At 35.2% G+C, this 21,586-nt stretch overlaps 1 protein-coding gene across 1 annotated transcript; it reads right to left on the reverse strand.

The window, feature by feature from the left end:
* Positions 1-117: 117 nt before the first annotated feature.
* LOC129253640 (transducin beta-like protein 2) lies at positions 118-16,367 on the reverse strand. The gene is made up of 12 exons (XM_054892064.2): positions 16,265-16,367; positions 12,770-12,973; positions 11,745-11,796; positions 10,811-10,873; positions 10,100-10,208; positions 8,655-8,760; positions 8,275-8,361; positions 7,429-7,564; positions 6,893-6,942; positions 4,495-4,677; positions 3,802-3,988; positions 118-3,251 (listed from the first exon to the last, which is right to left on the reverse strand). Exons 1-12 carry the CDS (start codon positions 16,365-16,367, stop codon positions 3,194-3,196), a joined length of 1,338 nt encoding a protein of 445 aa, XP_054748039.1. The 3' UTR covers positions 118-3,193.
* Positions 16,368-21,586: the final 5,219 nt, after the last annotated feature.

A 21,586-nucleotide genomic window follows, 5' to 3' on the forward strand; every position in this document is an offset into this window, starting at 1 on the left:
AGGAAGACAGAGATAGAGAAAGAGATAAAAAGAGTAGTGAGTATATAGACTGTATACTCTACTGCTTTATTATTGGAGTTCACAATTTCTCAGAATATACAATTCAAATGCAGAGAATTGAATTTTAATCAATATTTTTTATTTCATTACTGGCAATAAAATGACATTAAAAAGCAAAATTAAATAAAATTATGATAAAATATGCAAGCTCGAATAGTCTGGAAAGAGCAGTCAAAATGAAAAAAAAAATCATTATTTTACCACTAACCCGGCAGAGAAAAATAAAACAGTGAATCTGCATTAAAATATATTTCATGAAATAATTCTGACATTAAAAAACACCCAAATGTATCAAAATGCAAATATATTAAAGTTCAAATTCATTCAGTTAAATGGAAGTGATCATTACCACACCCCAACAACTTCTGTATGAAAGCCAAACCTTTTTTCCCCATAATGACATTAGAATTGATCGTAGATTAAAACACGACACTTTGTTTCATAAAGATGTTCGCAAGTTAAGAGCGACTTTAACAATGACTGGTGAACCTTTCTTAAGCGCTAAATAATCACTAATGAATGAATTTAATTGTGAATATCACTTACCACAAGAAAGGATCAGCAGTCGCTCTAAAAGTTACTCTTGACTTACAAACAGCTTTACGAAATGGCCCCCTGAATGTTTTGGATTGCTATGCAGAATTTACATCAAATTAGACAAGACCATAAGAAGAAGAGACAGTCCAGAGCATATAAGGTGAGGGATGGGAATGATTGCTTTTGTACAATGGAACAATTACATTTACCACAGGTTTAAATATCAATAACTGTAAGGTTGTAAAACAAAGCCTAACAATATGGTGTGTGTGTGCGAGGGGGGGGGGGGGGGGGTTCTCTTGTAAATACACAAGTTCAGTTGGTGTAGTATCAGTCCCATATGTCCTTAAAAAATAAAAATCTGGTGGGTGTTTCATAAAGCTATTCGTAAGATACAAATGACTTTACGCAAGACTGGTAACCCTTCCTCATGCAAAGTGATATATCCTTATGTAATTGAGTTAGGACCTAGACCATGTTCCAGTCGTGCATAAAGTTGTGCATGTTTTTACAAACAGCTTTATGAAACACCCACCTGATTTCATCTGACATTAAAACAATAATATGACAAATTGAAACCCTTCACATTAATTTGTTTTGTAACACTTAAAAAAAAAAAATTGTTTTAAAGATACAAATTGATCAGACATGTATACAGCAGCCCTTCTTTCTAAAAAAATTACCCATACTGGTAAACTGACCCTGTACAATGATCAAAGTTGTAAAATTCTAAACCATTTTTACTCATGAACAGACAACAAATTTTGAATATAATTCAGTCATTTTGTACTGACACAATAATGTAACAAGACTAACAACAGTAACAATATAATGAAGATATCTTCAAAAGCATTTCAAATGTGAACAATACATTTTAATTTAATGTCTAAAACCTTTTCTCAACAAAACACATTCTCTTGAACACATTCATAAAAGAATGCACAGGCTTAAAGGGCCTGAATACTTACCAACTCCACAACAAAACCTGAATGATGTTGAAAGCATGACATATTACAGAATACTCTGTCTTACCCTTATAGTCCCAGGGTATTCTGATTTTTGCCACTCTCAGGGGGAGTATTATGGCACCCTTAAGATCTCAGCAGCAGATTGTAGAGAATGATGAAATCTACAAGGTTACATAGGTAAATTTCACTAAGTTCATATACAAAGCACCTAAAATACTAAGTTTTGTTGTAGATATTCTTCATAGCACTCCTAGCAATTGTACTTGAAAAAAAAATTGATTTCTTATTCATTTTATTGTGTTTTTTTTAACTTTAAAAATTCTATGTTTGTAAACCTTTCTCTTTTGATATTTTTTGACAAAATTTGTTTATGACATTATTTTGGTCATAAATAGCATCAAATTAAATAACTGTGTCAATAAAAGCAAAAAATAATCACTTAATTATGAATTTTACCTGAAAACACATTTTGTATTGACTTTGGGGTCTGACACACACTCACACAATAATGCATGATTCCGCAACTGAGTACCTGGGTGTTCGTCAATTATTATTTTGTGAGCGGATTTATCACAAAAAAATTCAAGGGGGCCATAATGTCCAGCCAACCCCACTGCCCCCCAGATTATTAGGGTTAATAGCATGCTCCCTGTTCTAAGGGATGCATTTTTGTTCTGCAGTGAATGTCTATTAACAATGTTTATAACACAAGCATGAGTTGTAAACAATAGCACATTCAAATTAGGAGATCACCTTCTTGTACCACAGATGTTCAATTAAGTTTGAGTTATACATTTTGGGGTAAAGCAAATAATTTCATCCCTGGGCCCTGTAAACCTAAAGAGAAGTGATCAATACTTACAATCAACTGTCATATTCTTATTCATAGTTATGGAACTTCAATTACAATCATGAATAAAAGTTTAACGATTGAAATGTGATATTTAGGGCCCTGAACTTGAAGGTAATACAACCTGAGAGATTTGATAAATACAAGTAGGGTAGGTTTGAATAGCTTATCAAATTACAGTTTTCAGCTATACAAACAGCTTGCAGTATTCATTAAGGGTTAAAACATAGTGTATTGGAAATAAAAGCAACAAGATTAGAACATGGAATCTTTGTTAAAGTACACATGTCTGTCTATCCTTTGCTACTTTTGTTGCTTTTTTACTGAAGTTGTTCGTCTGAAAATTTCCAGGGAAAACTGACTTGCACAAAAAGTCAACCTTGTATTATTTTGAGAGCCCCCAGACAGTAGTTACAGTGTACCATAATCATGTTCACCTCTGGAATCTGAAATATTTTGACCAAAAAAAAGCCAACAATGTATATATTGCAACAGAAAGGAGTTACCAGCTCTGTTGATGGCTTACCACTAATTACTAATATCTTCTAAAAACATAATCTGATGTTTCTAACACTTTTTATATTAAACCCTATTTGATTCTAAGTACTACCAAAAACCTTCAATAAAAATTGGTTAACATTCTAAATCTAAACCTAAAGAAAAACTAAAAGTAAACTATTAGAGAATGTCATGAAAGCCTTTGAAGGCACCTGCTGGGAGGGAAATTCCCTAATGACCTCACTATGATCTACAGGGATTCCCCTCTGGACTGTCTGTGTCATGTCGCAGGTGGAGTTGCAGGTGGTTTTATATTCAAGATGGCATCAATATCAGCACTGTCAAAAGAAAATGTAAAGGGGGGGCAGAATAAATTCATTACTACTTGAAACCATCAAAATAACATGTTTCCTTACATGACATAAAAAAGAAAGATTTTTTTAGTTGTTGTGAATTCATAATAAAATTAACATGAAATGCAAAACCTCAAGTCTTTACAGCCACTTGCAAAATACAGTGAACACTTATTGCTTAATCTGTTTCATATTTCAGATTTTTTCTTCAATTGAAAATGACGATTCCAATTTGAATACCAGTCAGGCAATGAATGCAAATTTTGAAAAATCAGGCTCAACATGGCAGCAAAGTTATAAAAATACATAGTATATGGCTATCACATGGGTTGTCTGATGTCGTTGGGGCTAATCTACTGCCCTGCTTGACTTTGCACCACTCTTATCTCTGACTTAGGCATCATGATATGCAAGTCTTTACCTCCATTCCTCAATTGATTTGATGTTATCTACTAAACAAAATCTTTTGTCTACACTGATTATTCTTTTTAACCTGTTAGAGGCAAATTGAAATTTTGCTGTGCACAATTGATACCTGGTTGACTTGATCTGAAAGTCGAGTCTCTCCTTCATGGCTCCCGACGTTGTCTTTTTGAGTTTTCCTTCTAGATCAGAGACAAGTGCCTTTAAACCAATGATGTTGTGGAAGATTCGAATGAAGCGGTCACCAGTTGATACAAGATACTTCCCACTGGGATCAAAGCCTAGTTTGGAGATACTCTCTGTCACAAGATAATTCATTATATATATATACATTTCTTTGTGTAATTAGTTGGATAATGGTAACTGCATGTTATATATTCATTTCATTTGTTATATTGTGTGTTTCTTATTGTGAACTCACACTGTTAGTCTTCAGACATTTTGACTAGTATTTTTTAATAAAACCGAATTGAATTAGATTGAATTGAAAATTAGAGTACTTGATTTCTTTATCAAGAAGTCACTCATCAATGCTGCAATGGATAAGTTTGAATGTAAGAGATAAATGTATAGTGATATATCCATGTAAAATATGTCTGGGGAATTTCCAGAAATATGTGTACTTTAAGTTATTTTCACTGACAACTTTCATAAGGTACTGCTATTGTCTCATATGATATGATGAGAGCAAAATTGCCAAAGGAAATCACTGACAGGATGGTTTCACAACATCCAAAGTGAACAAGCATCTTGTGAAGCCAACAGAGACAATCATTCTGGATGAGTAAAAAACAAGATTACTCACGTGAATGTACATCTTGGAAGTGCTCTTCTTGTTGTTTACCATCGGCACTGTACAGCCATATCTCGGTGCCCTGAGCAATAGCTACACTGTAGGCATCAGGAGACAGAGCAATGAGGCAAGGGCCGGAGTGGGGGTACTGACCCGTCAGGAGGAGGTATGGATCCTGCTGCTTAGCATACTCAACTGAGAATGGTAAGGAGATGAGAAACAGAGAGAAAGAGATAGGTAAATGAAGGACAGAGAGAGATCAAAGAAAGGAGTGGGTGGCAAGCCGGTAGGGTGGGACAAAGAGATAAAGAGCGTGAAGAGGTAGCACAAGACAAAAAGGCATGCGAATGAAGCAAGCATAAATCAGGCCAGAAAACAAAATATATTGAAAGTTGGAATAAAGATAACCAATGAAATATCAGTAAAACAATAGGAGCAAACTTGATATAGTGCATAAAAGACACAAGGATACATTAGGGAAGAACAATTTAAAAGAAAGATGGCAATACATTAAATTAGTGGAGACAAAATAGCAATAGATATAAAAGAGACTAAAATCTTGCATGATAAACATACTGAGGTTGTGACAAGCAAATATGCAATGAGATAAAACAAAGAGAATTAAATTTTCTACAATATTCATTAGTTAAAATCATTTAGGAAAAATAGCAAACTGTCCAAATGGCCCTTAACAGTTAGCAACTGAATGTAGTGAATAAACATCTGAGAGCAGAGTTTTTACGCCTCAACTTTGTGAGATTCTTAAAATATAGTCTCTAATAGACTTCTCATGTAATTATTAATGAGTTCAATAAATGTATCATGAACTGTAATACAATAACATCATCACAATATTATTATTTCTATTATTATTAACTTGTTATTTTTCATCATTATCAAAGAGAAAGACAATTACTAATTAATGTTAGTATCACTATTATCAAATTAAAATTATTCCTGGAATCATTTGGCACATGTTTTTTATTTACATATTGAATTATTAGTTTCAGTCAGTAGGCAGGTCCCCAAAAAGTGGCTTCTTTTATCCAAGTGATATTCATGACTAGAGAGGTTTTGCATATGTAATGAGCTTGATGCAGACAAAAACACCTCTTTTAATTCGGTCATTGCTGCTCTAAATATTCATATTTTATGATTTTGGTACCATTGTAAAGAAGAAGAATCATTCTTTCAGGTCATGTGTTTGAATTTATTTCAAGATTTTGTAATGTAGGTGAAAATTTTGATCTAAAATATGCTACAAAATAATTATTTTCACCTGACAAAACTTGCTATTTTTACACTTTTCTTTGATTGAGCCCAAATGATTTTTATATCATGATAAAGCTGAATGCCTATGCTTAAAAAATGAAATAGGTTTTAAAACAAGAATTGGTTTAATCGGGCCAAGATCACACTTTTCATTGGCCAAGTACCTTAAGCAGCTTGAAAACAAGAATACTGCACTCTGATTGGTCAAAGAGACCACACACTCAACGGTTCCAGTGCTGGGTTCACGGCAAGGTCACACTCCCACAGTGGTAATCTCATCAAAATACCCATTTGAAGCCTTATCCAGCCAATCAGAACTCTAAATTGAGTGCTACTCCTAAATTTTAGAAATCTCGTCTTGTACCTTGTTGGGAAAAGTGTGATCTTGACCAGAATAAAAGGTGCCTCATATTAAGAGTGACATTGTGAGAAAGTACAGAAATTCAGCTTTGTGGTAATATAGATATCTTCGAGGCTCAAAATAAAAAGTTTGACACAATTTGCAAAAGAAAAGAGAGGAAGAAAATTCAGTTTTGATGCACATTTTCAGGCCTGAAATTCACTTAATTTATCAAAACATTTTTTACAAAATAAATGACCAATATAAAAGAGTAACATTGACTCTATCTGATGGTGCAATGATATTTGATTTGACTTGAGGTTAAAGTAGGTAAATTCTTAGAGAAAGAAAATCTCATGATTCATGAGGTTTTGCAGGGAGGAGGATTCAGCCACGAGATGATTTGGATGAATCTGGCCTATTTGCTCATTAGCATAGGGGCCTGCAGTCCGACTGGATTCTGTTTGAACTCCTTGTGAGATTGTTATCTCAGCTGAAACTTATGTTTAACATTAAAACATTATGTGTGGCATCAGAGGTAAAATAAGTAAAATTCTGGGAAGAACTCTTCAAATTCTCAAAAAATTGAAATAGTTACAAGTTTATCTCTGAAGAATACCCTTGAAATTTAGATTATTGCTTTTACAATATGCAACATAGAACTATTCAGTATTCTTAAACAGAATATCGCACATATGGGAGTTGCATGCACAGTAATTTGATGTTACTGTAAATAGTAGATCCATGTCTTCAGGCATTGGCCTCAATTTAGATTTCACATCAAGAATTAAATCTTACCATCTGTATCCCATAGTTTCCATGTGCCATCTTTAGACACCGTAGCCATTCTAGAAAAAAGAGAGAGATATGATTATAATTGGATAAAAGATTACTAGAGCCAATCAAGATGCCAATTTTGATGGATTCTAGTTGATTTACAAATTTTGAGTTATAATTCCTGATGACAGCAAGAACATACTTGCGAAAATGGCGAGCTTGTGTGTCTTTTTCAGGACCAAAAATATGTCCAAGAAAGATACATGATGTACCATGAAACTACTAGATTACTTTCTTTTCCAAGGATACCTTCCAAATTTATTAGACTACATTCTCTGTTTCCTAGATTTTCACAATAATAAATGAATAATTTACCCGTCATATAATCACCAAGTGGTTACTCAAAATTCTGGAATAATCTTTTGCAACTCAAAAACTCAAATTGCAGTATATTCTTGAATTGTACAATTTCAGATTATCATGGAAATAATTGAAATTTAATCAAATGAAATGACCCCATATATAGACCACAAGAATATAAAGAAAAGTATTCTCACCTTGATGAGTCAAGATTGAAAGAGAAGTAATAGACGCTTGCTTTATGACCTTTCAACTCCATTGCTCTCATAACCTCACTGAAATCACCACCTTTAGTAAACATCACTTCCCACACCTTTACATCTGGTGTAAAGCCTACAATAACAAAGTCATATAATTCAATGTGAAAGTTCTACCTTCATATAAATCTCCACACCTAATTTGGATATTCACTCACTCTACAGACTGATGTTGCAAACTGCAAAGTCGTCACTGTAACATTTCACGATACACGATTAATGCATTTCTGAAATGGGATGTAATTTCCCATGTGACTGAGTCTGATGCTTATGCTTGTGTGCTAAAAAAGACTTGTGGCTGAACTCCCAGGCATATTTTCTTTGAAAAGTTTCACCCTCTCACATGACTTCTTCAATTTGCTGAAAAAATTGCCAATCTGTCATTGTAATATCTTTGGAATGTTTCCTTTTGCGGAACAAGATATCCTTGCGGGATCCAGTAATACATTATCATTGTTTAACATTGATTGCAAGTATGGTAAAGTGTGTTATTTTCTTAATTCTAACTACAAAACAAACAAATTATTCATCAAAGACCATTTTTTTGTTTAAAATCTTGTTAACAGAACCAGTTTCACTCAATATTTCATTTTTTATTTTTCCATTTCAAAATGAAAAAAATTCTCATAGTACCTTGATTAAAAATTAAAATAACTGTTACAAAAGTGTTTGAAGACTTTCTCTGAGCTTTACCTCTTTAGTTATGAAAAAAATATAAATAAATAAAATTCCAGTAACTCAATGAAATCATCTTCTTTAATCGAAAGTTAAGAAGTAGTAACTTACCACACGATGCTACAAATCGACCACATGGGGAGACAGCTGCATAATTGTTGTTCATGTGATGAGTATCCAGTGAAGCCAGTACTTCTCCTAAAGACATTAAAATAAAACATTACATCTATTTCAGTGCACTGTTTTGAATTAATAAGTCCACTGTACAAACCTTGGACTCATGAATAAAGTAGCGTACTTAACTATAGCAACAGGCATCAATTTGGCTCACTGTGGCAAAAGCGCACATCAGCATTGGACATTTTTTAATATACTTGGTAAATAGGTGTAATTTATATATGAAATCTGCATAAACCATAGGTTCAATCGATGGTTTTTAAACCATCTTTGTGAATTTGGGCCTATGAGTTGTCAGTTGTGTAAAGCATTACCTTTTGTATTCCAGATCTGTATAGTAGTATCTCTGTATGCCACCATGATGAAGCTACCTGATGCATTGGACCCTACGCCAATACTCAATATATCTTGATCACGACTCTGTAAACACAGAAACAATTACAGGCAGTGAAAAAATAAGAATTGGGAGGAATAATGTAGCAACTGTCTTTCTTTTATTTCATGCCTACCAAATAGGGCATTATGACATTTTATATTATTTTTCTTGTTGTAAATGTTCATACAAAGTAGATCATGCTGAAACTGAAATATAAGATAAGTGTTATCTTTGTAATGATATGGATAGGAAGTGATGTCAGAATATTCTTATTAAACAAAGAGTTAGGGGTTGAATGACTGTGTCTAAACATTGCTTCCACCCCAAAACTCTTTGTCTGAGCAGGTCCCACTCTGGCTAGTACGCAAAGAAAGATTCACCGTTGGTAAAAGGGATGGGCAAACTATCACTTTCGACGCTAGCTTGAAGAAGCTAAACTGAATAATGATAGCAAGTAGATCCAGCTCACCGATGCAGTGATAGTTTGCCTCGTCCCCTGAAACCAAGAGATGATTTTATGCTTTATATTCCACATCTGGAACAAATATAAAAGGAAGGAAAAATTATTTGTACTTCTCTATAAGAAAGAAATTTGATTGAAAATAATGAGGCGCAAGCACCTAGATCGGGATAAAGCAAAGTAATTGTAACCTCACAAAGGAATATTATCTTCACAACAAAACAATCTTGGGGCAGTGTTATTTAGCATAAACTTTGACTGCACTCAGTGCTCAAGCATCTAGATCTTGCACGATTTTCACTACACATGATGGGGAAAGACAGCAAACAAGATGTCTTATTTTACACGTCCTCAAAGTTATACATGATGATTATGACTCTTTGACTCTTAGGTGATTAGCAAAGCACATTGTTCCGTTGCTGTGATTGATGATTGATGGGGAAACTATGTTATCACGTAATATTCTGCACATGGAATATAATTTTTTAAAGTAAATTAACAAATTCAATGATAGAAAACATTAATATTTACACAAAATATAATTACAAATAATCATGTGCATTTGAAATAGATCAAAATCAAACACAATATTTGTGAAATTGGAGATTATGTGTTCTGAAAACAAAATTTTGTTTACTTACATGTACATGAAAAATTGAAACCCCAGCAAAGTCACACTGACAAAACCGATACCAGACCAATCAAGGCATTATTTTGAACGACATTTCATTGGTTGGTCTACAGATGGAAATCAGATTCATTGTGTGCCTGCAGCATTAAGTTGCTATCAATTAAAATGATAGATGTTTACAGTCTGATTGATGATAAATTGAGACTTCAATTTGAGGTTTAAAGTTAGTATGTATTATGCTTATAGTTTAAAAACACATGTAAATAACATGGATTTTGGTTTGATACTTTACCTTGGGAAAGTCAAGAACAGGAGTAATTTGAACTGCTGAGCTGTCTTCCTTTTTGCCAAGTTTAAAAACACGAATGCAATTGCCATTGGTGATACTTGTGATGAAAGACCTAAAACAGAATCAATCAAAAAAGGTAAAAATCAATAACTGCCATCAATGCATCTAAAAAAAAAAACCTTGATTAAGCAATATGTAGAGAGGAAAAAATCAACCTTGTTCTGAAACCTGAAAAGGCTATGAACATGAATAATAGTAAAAAAAAAAAGAATGAATGTCTCATATTGTAATATCTGCAAGATATACAATTAGGTTACAAAAAAAAAGAGAATCTGGGCAAAATTTTTGAAATAAATCACTCCATGTTTACATCCAATTCTCATAATGATGGTTTTGATTTCCTTGATAGATTCAGACAAGAAAGGAATTTATTACTTTTAAATAAAAGAGACCAATCTAATTCACTTTTATTCAAATTTGTCATCAGTTAAATGGATTACTGTTAAATATAATAATGCTATCCATCCGATGCTTTATAGGTTTTGAATATGCTCAAAATGCTAATTTATGTCTTTCCTCATGAATAGAAATGCCTCGATTTGTCAGCTGAAATCATGAGTAGTAGTAGTAGTATTAGCAGAAGAGGGCTATATAAATCATAACTTGGCCTGGGAAGTACATATCACTTTCAACTTTAAAGCATCAACTACTTACTTGCAGTCTGGACTGAACTTGATATTTGTAGCATGATCGTATTCCACATTTCCTCTAACACATCTGTAAAAATCAAAGGTAACACATGAATTTATCATAAACCTCAAGGAAGAGGCTAACTATGTTTTTAGAAACATCCTTTTGTCAAGTACAGATTTTTTAAAATTGTGGATTTTTTTTTAAATATCCAGGTATCAGAGAATTTTTAAGGAAATTATAATAATAAAGATATTTATTGTCAGAAAAGTTGTTTAAAGTTTAAATACTAAAATTTCACATACAGTCTGAATGGTAACTCAAGTATGCTTGATTGCACATAATAAAGAGTAAAAATATAGCCTGATCAAGTGGTAAGCTTTGTTAAATGGACCCCTTTAGTGGGTAAATTGAATTTTAAAGGGTTATTGTTATTTAGGAAGATTATAATAACCTCCAATGCAAAAGGAATGCTCTTTAAAAGCCCTAATAAAAAAAAATTATGACCCCTATCCCCCAAAAATAAACACCCAGCAAGGAAAAAAAATTGTTATGTTTGGGCCAAACATTTGTGTGTGGTCCTATGCATCCATATTTGCAGTGCTTGTGAATCATCTGGACAAAAAAGTTAATTTCTGATAATTTTGGGGATTCCCAGCTCTAACATTATACTTTGATTTTTTTCCCAATCACTTTGAGACTTTAGATAGTTCAATCTCCAAACTTGTGTTTCTAATGGATGCTGCAAGAAACTTACAATTGATTCTAAATCATGCATTAGTCCGAAATCATTTGCAAGTCCTTTGATTAAATGCAAATTTGTAGTTGATTTGTGCTCGACTGCAACTCCACTTTCTTGCAACACTCACTTACACATGATTTTAGGACTTACGAGTGATTTGCAATTGAAAATATTTTTCTTGTAACACCCAATATATCTTTGCTTCATATTACTCACTTGTGTTCTTTCTCTTTGAATTCTTTAACACTCCAAACACGAACAGTCCTATCTGTTAAATGTAAACATCATTAGAATCACTTAAAAAAAAACTGATACAAAATCAATGTCATTGCACAAATCAATCTCATCTCAAGCTGAGTTGGAAATTACATCAAGTGAAATAGCAAATATTTAAGCTCAGGCAAAGATTACATTCAATTCATCTCATCTCTTCCAATATAACAATTCATACATCAAACAAGTCAAGAATAAAACAATACAAGTATAACAACATATCACTGAGAAGAGAGTGAGAATCATGTGAATAATAAAAATCAAACATCTAAAGAAATGTACTGTAGTGCAGGTAATAGCTTCACGAGCAGAATGACTCCAAGAATTATGTTGGTGTTGTGTGCTGGAATCAGGCTGGTGAACAGCATTTCAATTTTTTTTTTGGTTTAAAGTTCCATTTTTCCAAATGATGGCAAACTCAAGCTCAAAACACTGGTAATATGCCAACCTGACATTGTGGTTGGGGTTTGTTCCCCCACACCTATTGCACAAAGTTCCCATCACCAACCATGGCTAAATTCAAGGTGTATTGTGGTTGGGGTCTGTTTTTCCCTCACATAATGTATAAAGTTCCCAAAACTAAGCATGACAAAATTCAAGTTAAGTGTTATTTGTTGACATTTGTTTGACCCTCATTCCAACACCAACCATGTTTTAAGTTGGGTGTTGTGGTTGTTGTTTGTATTGACCAGTGGCGGACCGTGACCTGGAGGAGACAAAGCATTGGAGGGGCACAGCATTGTTCACAAACCATACAGTGCCCCTCCAATCATTGTCTCCTCCGGGTCACGGTCCGCCACTGGTATTGACTATCCCCATTTTCAGGTTAGGTGTTGTGGTTGGTTTTTATTTTGACCCATATTCACTGCACTGATTCCCTGAACAGATTATGTGTAATGTTGGGTGTTCCAAACAATGTTACATGTATGTGGCTGTTGAACTGGTGTTGTATTGAATGTCTACTTTACCTTCAGAACACGAAGCAACATATTTGCCATTGATACTGAAATCCAGATCGAGAACATTGTGACTGTGTTCCTTGAGTGAGGAAGCTAGGAGAGGATGAGTAAATGCCTTCTGTGAGGACTTCTTATTGCCATGGTTACCAGATTTTGTTTGCTTCTTGGTCACTTGGTTTGGTTTCTTCTCTTTATGTTTCTTCTCATTAGTCTCTGAAGAGAGAAAAAAAAGCAAGAATGATGATCCAATCGAAAATCAAAATTCGAACTTTCAGAATGTAAAAGTGCAAATCATAAGTTTCTTATCAAAACCTTACTTGTAACTCTTACACCACTATACAGCTGAAATCGGTCTGTTTGGAGGAGTTTTTACACATGAATTTTTAAAAAGAAGTTTTTTTACTTTCTCCTTCACAGATGGCTAGTCATCTTGCAAATTGTGTGAGGGACCTAATCCTGATAGCCTATATTCTTTGGGTCCCCCAACAGGTGGAAAGTAAAATTTCAATAAAATTGTAATTTTTTAAATCTCTTTTTCCAATTCAGAAACAAATAATAAACGAATTAAAAAAGAGTCAAGTCATGATGAATAGTTTATATTTCCCATTTTTAATGAAGTAAAAATACAATATTTTACAATATAATGATTACAAAGCTGATATTCAGTATTGATGCTACTGAAAGGAGACTCGTTTTCCATGGCAGTTTTTTTTTTTTTTTTTTTGGGGGGGGGAGGGGGCCATCCAGGGTTGGCACGTTTTAAACGGTGTGTTTTAAAACATGTTTTAAAACGCGTTTTAAAACACCACATAGGCTTGTGTGTTGTAAATTTGCATGGATGTGATTTTAGATAAATGTTTTTTTTTCATACTTTTATTTCTGAAGTGGTGTACTATTTTCTTCTAACTAATTAAAACTCTTTCTCAACACCACTCTTTTTCTCCTCTTTCTCTTTCCCTCCTTCTCCCCTTCTCCATTGCTTTGTCATGTTCCTTTCTTCCTTTCAATTGTGTACATCAATCTATACACAACAAAAAGTCCCCCCTTAAACAAACATCAATAATTTCCGAACCAATGCGAGTTTTTAATATATTTTTACATGAGCGTGTAGGTAATTTTATAAGCTACCTCTGAGTAAACGTTATGGACCTATTTCACTTCATGCTTCAGTAGGCACCGTCAGAAGGCAAAAATGTCCCTTTTCAAAAGTCACAAGCCAAATATCATGACTTTGATTCCATTTTATTGGAACCAATTCCACATTCTCATCATAAAAAATTGTCAGAAGGCTTGTAAAATGTACTCTCTAAAAGACGATACAACTTTTTTGGCTAAATTTCACGGTTGAATAAACACAAGTCCAAATTTGCTATAATTGGATTTTTTACACATTTATATCAATAAAAATGATAGAATATGATGACAGTTATTTTTGGAAGAGTTTCTTCAACAATATTCATCGTTTCACGGTTCAATGAACATTTATTGAAAACAAAAAATACGATTTTCAAATATCTTAGGCAAGTATTGGTTCATTTTGGGAACTGAAAATGATCTTTTCTCAACTTTTTCGTTATGTTCACGACCAATTAACATGCTTCAATGATTCAAAGGCGTTTAATTAAATATCCACGCTTGAATGAACATGTGGAATGCGATTAGCTCTTTTTTACGTTATTGGAAAAAATGCAATTTGCTACAATGGATATCTGTCACAAACCTCCTTGCATAGTTCATTTGATTTGATTTTTATGAAAATCCCGATGTTTAATGCATCAGTGAGCACACAATATTCGAAAATTATGCAAATGAGAAGAAAGTTCAAGGCCTTGGCCCCACTCTGTGTCGTATCGAATGGTTATTTTGGTGTGCGCGCCTTTTGGATAGTGTTACTCTGAAGCCATGTACGAAGTTTCATGAAATAACTATTGGCAGAAGTAACAAAAACCGTCCATGAAACAAATCCTCATTTCATATTTGTTAAAATTATGACTTCGTTTCTCATAGACCTGTGTACATTATGGGTGCACATGTTTAAGAATAAGTAACCCCTTATTCAATATGGTGGAACTTTTTTTCACGGCTGTCTTTAGCAATGTCATTTGGCAGTAATGTTTATCAACCTAAGGGCAGAATTCTGTGCAAAAATGAAATCGATTTGTCTATTTATGGATGAGTGAGCACGCATCAAAGTGGAAAATTTTGTATTTTCAATGTCACAGACTCATTTTAAAGGGTAATAAAGTGAATATTGGGGGCATATTCGGTTTCAAATAAGACTTTAATTCCTATTGTTTTTATCATCCATCATTTCTATCACCACACACTTTCCGAACTTTAAACATTTTCATGGTTGAGCGAGCACATTCGAAAACTTAGGAATAAATACTCTTTATACTGCATAAATGTATTCTTTTCCTAACAATTTCTCATGATCAGTTTAATTTATGGACAAATCAGTGATGGGTCCAGAATTTTAAAATGGGGGAGGGGCCTATAATCGGGGGAGCCACCAACATTTTCAAATTTTAACATGATCTAACAAGTTGCAGAAGATACAACCATAAACCCCTATGATGATACGTTACAATACAGGGGCCGGGGAAGGGTTTTCAAAGTGGGGGGGGGGGGGCTGACCATGCAAAAAATCACAATCGTATGGTCATTTTTACATTTTTGTACATGCAAGTACAAAAAAGTGGGGGGATGAAGCTCCCCGCCCAGCCCCCCCCCCCCCCGCTTCTGAGGCCCCTGCAATATATTGTGCTCACTCAACCATGAATATATGATATCAAAATTGTGTGTGGAGTGGCTAAATGATGGATAGTAAAACAGCATAACACCATAAAATTCACCTAAAGACAACATTTGCCCAATTTTGTATGTGCACAATCTGAAAAACGACTCTTGTGACTTTCAAAAATGGTCATTTTTAATTCAATCTTTAATTACTCATGCATGACTCAACCGATCAATCTTATTTTTCTCCGGGAGTTGCTTAATGAGTGTAGAAAACCATCTACGGAATATCATATCTCAAAATAATTCCGTTCAAAAGTTACAGCAATTTGATTTAGGGGGGACTTACTTTTTTTGTTGTGTATATATTAAGAATATTTTCATTTCAACAAACATATCTAAGTGATGTGCTCACTTTTTGGACAGGGAAAGTAACACTATTTAAAATAAGCTCAAATACATAGTAGTACTTGAATGAAATGGAAGTGTTGCACAAGCATAATGATATCTCATAATGATATCGCGGACTACGCGTCGCCTTCTTGCACAAAGGCCGTTAACACGCACTGTTTACTGCGTGTTAATGGCCTTTCATGGCGCTTCAACAATCACTGTCAAGATTTAATCCAAGTCAGCTTGTTGTCATCGGGGGCGACTTTAACCTCCCAGGCTGGGACTGGACAAACCAGACAGTGAAGGCGTGCAGCCATCCTGCTCTTCACCATAAGTTTGGGGAAATGTTGGATGATCATGGCCTTACCCAACTTGTAGAAGAACCTACAAGACGGCTCACACTCTGGACTTGTTCCTCACCAACAATCCCACCCTTGCCTTCAATGTATGTGTCCTTCCTAGCATATCGGATCATGACTGTCACGACTCTGCTGACCTTTGACATGAAACCATCAAGAAGGCATCAAATGCCTAGAAAGGTTCCAGTCTACAGCAAAGCAGACTGGGAAGGGTTCAAGGACAGCATGTCAAAAGTAGCTGATGAAATATCATCCAAGCTCAAGGAAGCCTCCACGGCTCCACTAGTGAATTATGGGACATATTTCAAGCAGGAATCAAGAATGGTATCGAGGCACACATTCCTCATACAATGTTGAAGCCCAGAGCCAACCTACCTTGGGTGACTGCAAAAATTAGAAAGCTCATCAAGAAAAGGAGTAGGGTTGTCAAGAAATGTACAAACATCTTGAAATCCAGAGGACTTCTTCCATATAACCAGGGTGCTACATAACTTTTTAGAAGCACTTGCCCGGTCAGGCAAGTAAATTTTTAAATAGTTGGAATATACTTGCCCAAAAATCTACTTCACTTGCCCAAAAAAATCATTGAAAAAAAAAGTTACCTCTTCTAAAGAAAGTTTTGCAGCTTTATAAACCATTTCCTTTTTCCAAAGTGATTTTATCTTGCCTGCCACGACCAATATTAGGGTCAGTATATCATATCGACCCTGATTTTGGTCATTCTACTCTGAGAATTTTGCTTGCCCAATTCGGGCAAGTAGTTTTGTTCTTTACTTCAAAACACTTGCCCGACTGTAACTTTTACTTTCCCCGGGCAATCGGGCAAGTGCTTATGTAGCACCCTGCATATAACCTTGAAGAGTATAGCAACAGTCTTAAGAGGATCATCCAGTGAGAGATCAGGAAAGAATACTGGAAATATCTTGAGTCTATCTTCGATGGATCTGATGATGAAGACAATCAATTCATGGCCATGAAACGATTTTGGAGCTTCATTAAGTTCAACCGAAGTGACAGTTGAGGAATTTCCCAACTCAAGTCAGCCGGAAAGAAGCTTACCGACCCCACTGAAAAGGCCAATGCACTCAACCACCAATTCCAATGAGTATTCACTGAAGAGACTCCAGTACCTCCTGACTTGCTTCCCCCTTCTTCGCCTTATGAAACCATGCCAGATATCATCATCACAACAAAAGGCATCAAGAAACTGCTTGACAATCTGAAGCCAAAGAAAGCACCTGGTCCCGATGGCATCACTCCTCTAGTACTCAAGGAGCTATCAGGTATTATTGCTCCATCCCTGAGGGATATCTTCAGGAAGTCCTATATCACTAGGGAGATAGAGCGGAACCAAGCAACTACAGACCCATCTCACTAACTTGCATCGCATGTAAATTGATGGAGCATATCCTTGCAAGTAATATCATGAAGCATGGAAACCACCAGGATATTCTGTACCCTCTTCAGCATGGCTTTAGACAACACAGGTCATGTGAGCTACAATTGTTAGGACTGGTAGACCTGACCAACAACCTTCAAGATGGAAAGCAGACAGACATCTTAGTTCTGGACTTTAGCAAGGCATTTGACAAGGTGGGTCACCAGCGCCTTCTCCGGAAACTGGAGTTCTATGGAGTTAGAGGACATAATAACTGCTTGATTGCCAACTTTCTTCATATCAGGAAGCAGCAAGAGCTCCTGGATGGTCGTAGTTCATCTCAAATTGATGTAAATTCAGGCGTGCCACAGGGCTCTGTCCTCGGCCCCTGCCTCTTTCTCTACTTTATCAATGACCTGCCTGATCAACTCAAGTCAAGAGTCCGACTGTTTGCTGATGATGCTATCATCTTCTCACAGTTCAGTCAGATACTGATGATGACCAGCTGCAACAAGACCTCAACAAACTAAGTGAGTGGACCAGTAAGTGGATGATGGAATTGAACACCAATAAGTGTGAAGTCATCACAGTTACCAGGAAGCAAAACAGGATTGTACAACAGTACAAATTCAACGATGCTATCCTTACTCTTGTAGAAGCAACAAAATATCTTGACAGTGTCACTATCACTTCATACCTGAAGTGGAACAGTCACATCAGCAATGTTTGTCAAAAGGCTAACAACACCCTTGCCTTCCTACGAAGAAACCTGCGAGTAAACTCTCCCAAGTTGAAAGCTACAGCATACCGCTCACTTGTCAGACCTTTGGTAGAATATGCATCTACTGTCTGGAATCCATCTACCTCCAAGAACATCTACAAGCTTGAAATGATCCAACGCAGAGCAGCTAGATTCACACTGAATTGATATCACAATACATCAAGTGTGTCATCGATGCTGTAGGAGCTAGGATGGACATCCCTTCAACAACGACGAGAAATCTCTCGCCTTGTGATGTTCTACAAGATCCACAAAGAGCTTGTCCCATTCAACTCTGATGCATACATAACCAAATGTACTAGATCAACAAGAGCTGTTCACACTCAAGGATATCTCATGCCACAATCACGGACCCAACAACATCAATGCTCCTTCCCCAGAACCATCAAGATGTGGAACACTCTCCCAGTAAATATTGTGACAGCACCATTTGAAAATTATCCAACTCTGGGTAGTTTTTACCAATACTGTGTAGTTTTCACCCAAAGCACACATTATTGGTTTAAAACTGCCCAGAATTTGATAAAGTTTTAACCAATTGTTGTGTGGACAGTATGTTGCCGAACATTTTTAAGAAGGTAAGAAACACCCATACATTTCATTCGCTACACATTTCGAAATTCATGTGGTACCTCTGCCATTATTACCACTGCCATTTTTACCTCTGCCATTTTTTCCTCTGCCATTTTTTCCTCTGCCATTTTTACCCGGCACAGACAGTATGTAGGCCTACCGCGCGCTATAGCATACAGTAACTATTATCCAGCCGGCCGCGCCGGCCGTCTGGCATAAGCTTTGCATGTATGAAACCACTGCAGCTAGCTGTGCACTTGCAGACTATTCAGACTAAGGGAGCTGCGATACGAAATGTTGCTGCTAAGAGATCTTCCACAGAACTTTGAAAATCTACGTCAAAGTCACATTTTACACCAATGAAATGCCCTTCTACAGTCCATATTACTAAAATCTGGTGTAACCTGAATATTTGCAAGCATTAAAAAGAGGAATTATGACCTCTCTTTTGACTCAAAAAGACAGATTTCCAAATGCATTAATACACATAAAACACATAGGTGAGCGCATCACAGTCCCACGTGTGAATTTGTATGTATGTTGATACTTGGTTTCTTTCAAAGCGGTGTCTTTTCTAGCCAAAAATAAACAGACAGTTTCTTGCTTTCTTGTTTATAAATGACTTCTTAAATCACTCTTGAGGAAGTAAATACTTTGGGAATGCATTAATTGATATGAAATGTGAATTATTCCAGCATTTTGGCAAATATAGAGGACTTTTCTCACACTGTTTTTTTCCAGATATAACCTTTGTCGTTTTTTTTTTCTTTCATTTTTTTTTTAGTGGTTAAACCATTTATACCCCTTCCCATTGAATATGCCTGATTAAAGAATATGTTTCTACTGAAAAATAATAATAATAATTTTCCCAATTTTTTATTAATTTTGTTTTATTCATTTTTCTTTCATTTTCTTTTGTTTTTTTTCTCTAAACTTTTTCTTTTTTCTCTGTTCTTTGTTTTTTTCTTTCTTCATTTTCTTTCTTTTGTTTTATTTCACTTATTTATTTTATTATTATTTTTTTCTTTTTTTAATATACTATTCTAAAAATTATTTTTGTTTCCCCTTATTATGCATTGTTCTAACTTTGCAGCATATTTTTCTGTGATTTTCTCCTGCTATAATATGCTGGCAAAGAGAAAATAAACTGGATTTGGGGCCTGCATAATCTAGGTTTTAGGATTCAAAAAGGAAGAAAGGAAAAATAATTGTTTTGTACTTCTATCTGAGTTTGCAATGCACTATTTATTTACTTTACCATTATGAGTGTGTCTATACAGAGATTTAAAAAAAAGTCCACACAACCTGGGAACAATACAATTTTTTTAATCATTTCATATTTACAATGATAGAACAATTTATATATTAGGCCATGAGAAGTAAGGTATTAGATTTGCGTCCGAAAATTTTTCAAATGACATGAGGCTTTTTTTCATTATTCATTATTCATTATCTAGCGGGCGTGTACATTTTGCTTATTCATGACGTCATCCAGCCACTGCCGAGGGCCAATTTATAAATGAAAATATAGTAAGCATGCATACTGCAAGCCTTCCATAGCCCCACACAGTATTCCACCAAAACAAGTTTGCAATTCTCTATCACCTCGTACCAAAATCGACCTAGAATTTCACCTTCCTATATTTTATATGAATTATGAAAGGTATTCTCGGAGGATCTATTTTCTCACCGATACCGCACAGGTAAGTGAATTTCGATTACTTCTTGCTTTTCGGTCAAAATCTTACGAATTAGCGTCGATATGGCATCGTGTTTGTTGGAGTTTGTAGAGTCTATCGCAACGTATACAAAGTCAATTGATTTCCGGGTTTCGGAGCGTCGCGTGAATATATATATTTTTTTTAACAAACAAGTGCACACCTAGTTACCAATAATGCATATAGCATTTCCATTTATTTGAAAGCAGGATAAAAGAGCATTGTAGATTAAATGCCTTGCTCACGGCCATAGGTGCCGCGGCCGGGGATCGAACCCCGGACTTTCCATGTATAGCCAGGCGCCTTAGACCACTCAGCCACGGCACCTCCACTATATGCATGAAATTGCAGAGTCTCGATAATTTTCGATCGATACTAGAGCGATCCGATCACGAACCAAGACCATTTCCCGCGTAGACAATGTGACCGGATATCAAAGGTGCGCTGCAGTGGTATACTGTATGCACGAAGTAAGTGCATAAATATAACCTTTTACTGCCCAGCGATGATTTGGGACATTTGTAATTTCGTGATGGAGAGTAAGTAATGAATTTTTTTTTGAAATAATGAAATTTTCATGCGGGCGGTGGACGCAAATCTAAAACTTTCATTCTCTTGGCCTTACCACAAATCAATTAGCAAAGTAAAATAACAGCAAACAAGATTTACATACAAGACCATATGTACAAAGTGAAAGTAACAGTGGTAGTGGCTGCAGAATTAATATTTCAGAAGTTTGTTTTATTCATGTTTTTTAAAATATTTATCGGGCTACCAAACTTTAATATCGGGCCACCCAAAAAAATTATTTGAAGGTTTAGGTGGCCCAAACGGGCCAACACCAAAAAAAGTTAATGTGGAGCCTTGGCCTTGGTTTATTACTTT

The sequence above is a fragment of the Lytechinus pictus genome, chromosome 2 (genome assembly GCF_037042905.1).
Source record: "Lytechinus pictus isolate F3 Inbred chromosome 2, Lp3.0, whole genome shotgun sequence".
Classification (NCBI taxonomy): domain Eukaryota; kingdom Metazoa; phylum Echinodermata; class Echinoidea; order Temnopleuroida; family Toxopneustidae; genus Lytechinus; species Lytechinus pictus.

Excerpts from the sequence above, each read along its gene's own strand:
- LOC129253640 (XM_054892064.2), bottom strand. The coding sequence starts at position 16,367 with ATGATCCGATATGCTAGGAAGGACACATACATTGAAGGCAAGGGTGGG. Across the intron at positions 3,989-4,494 it reads CTTCCAAGATGTACATTCAC|AGAGTATCTCCAAACTAGGC; the intron begins GTGAGTAATCTT and ends ATCTTGTGACAG. Across the intron at positions 3,252-3,801 it reads TTTCAGATCAAGTCAACCAG|TGCTGATATTGATGCCATCT; the intron begins GTATCAATTGTG and ends TTCTTTTGACAG.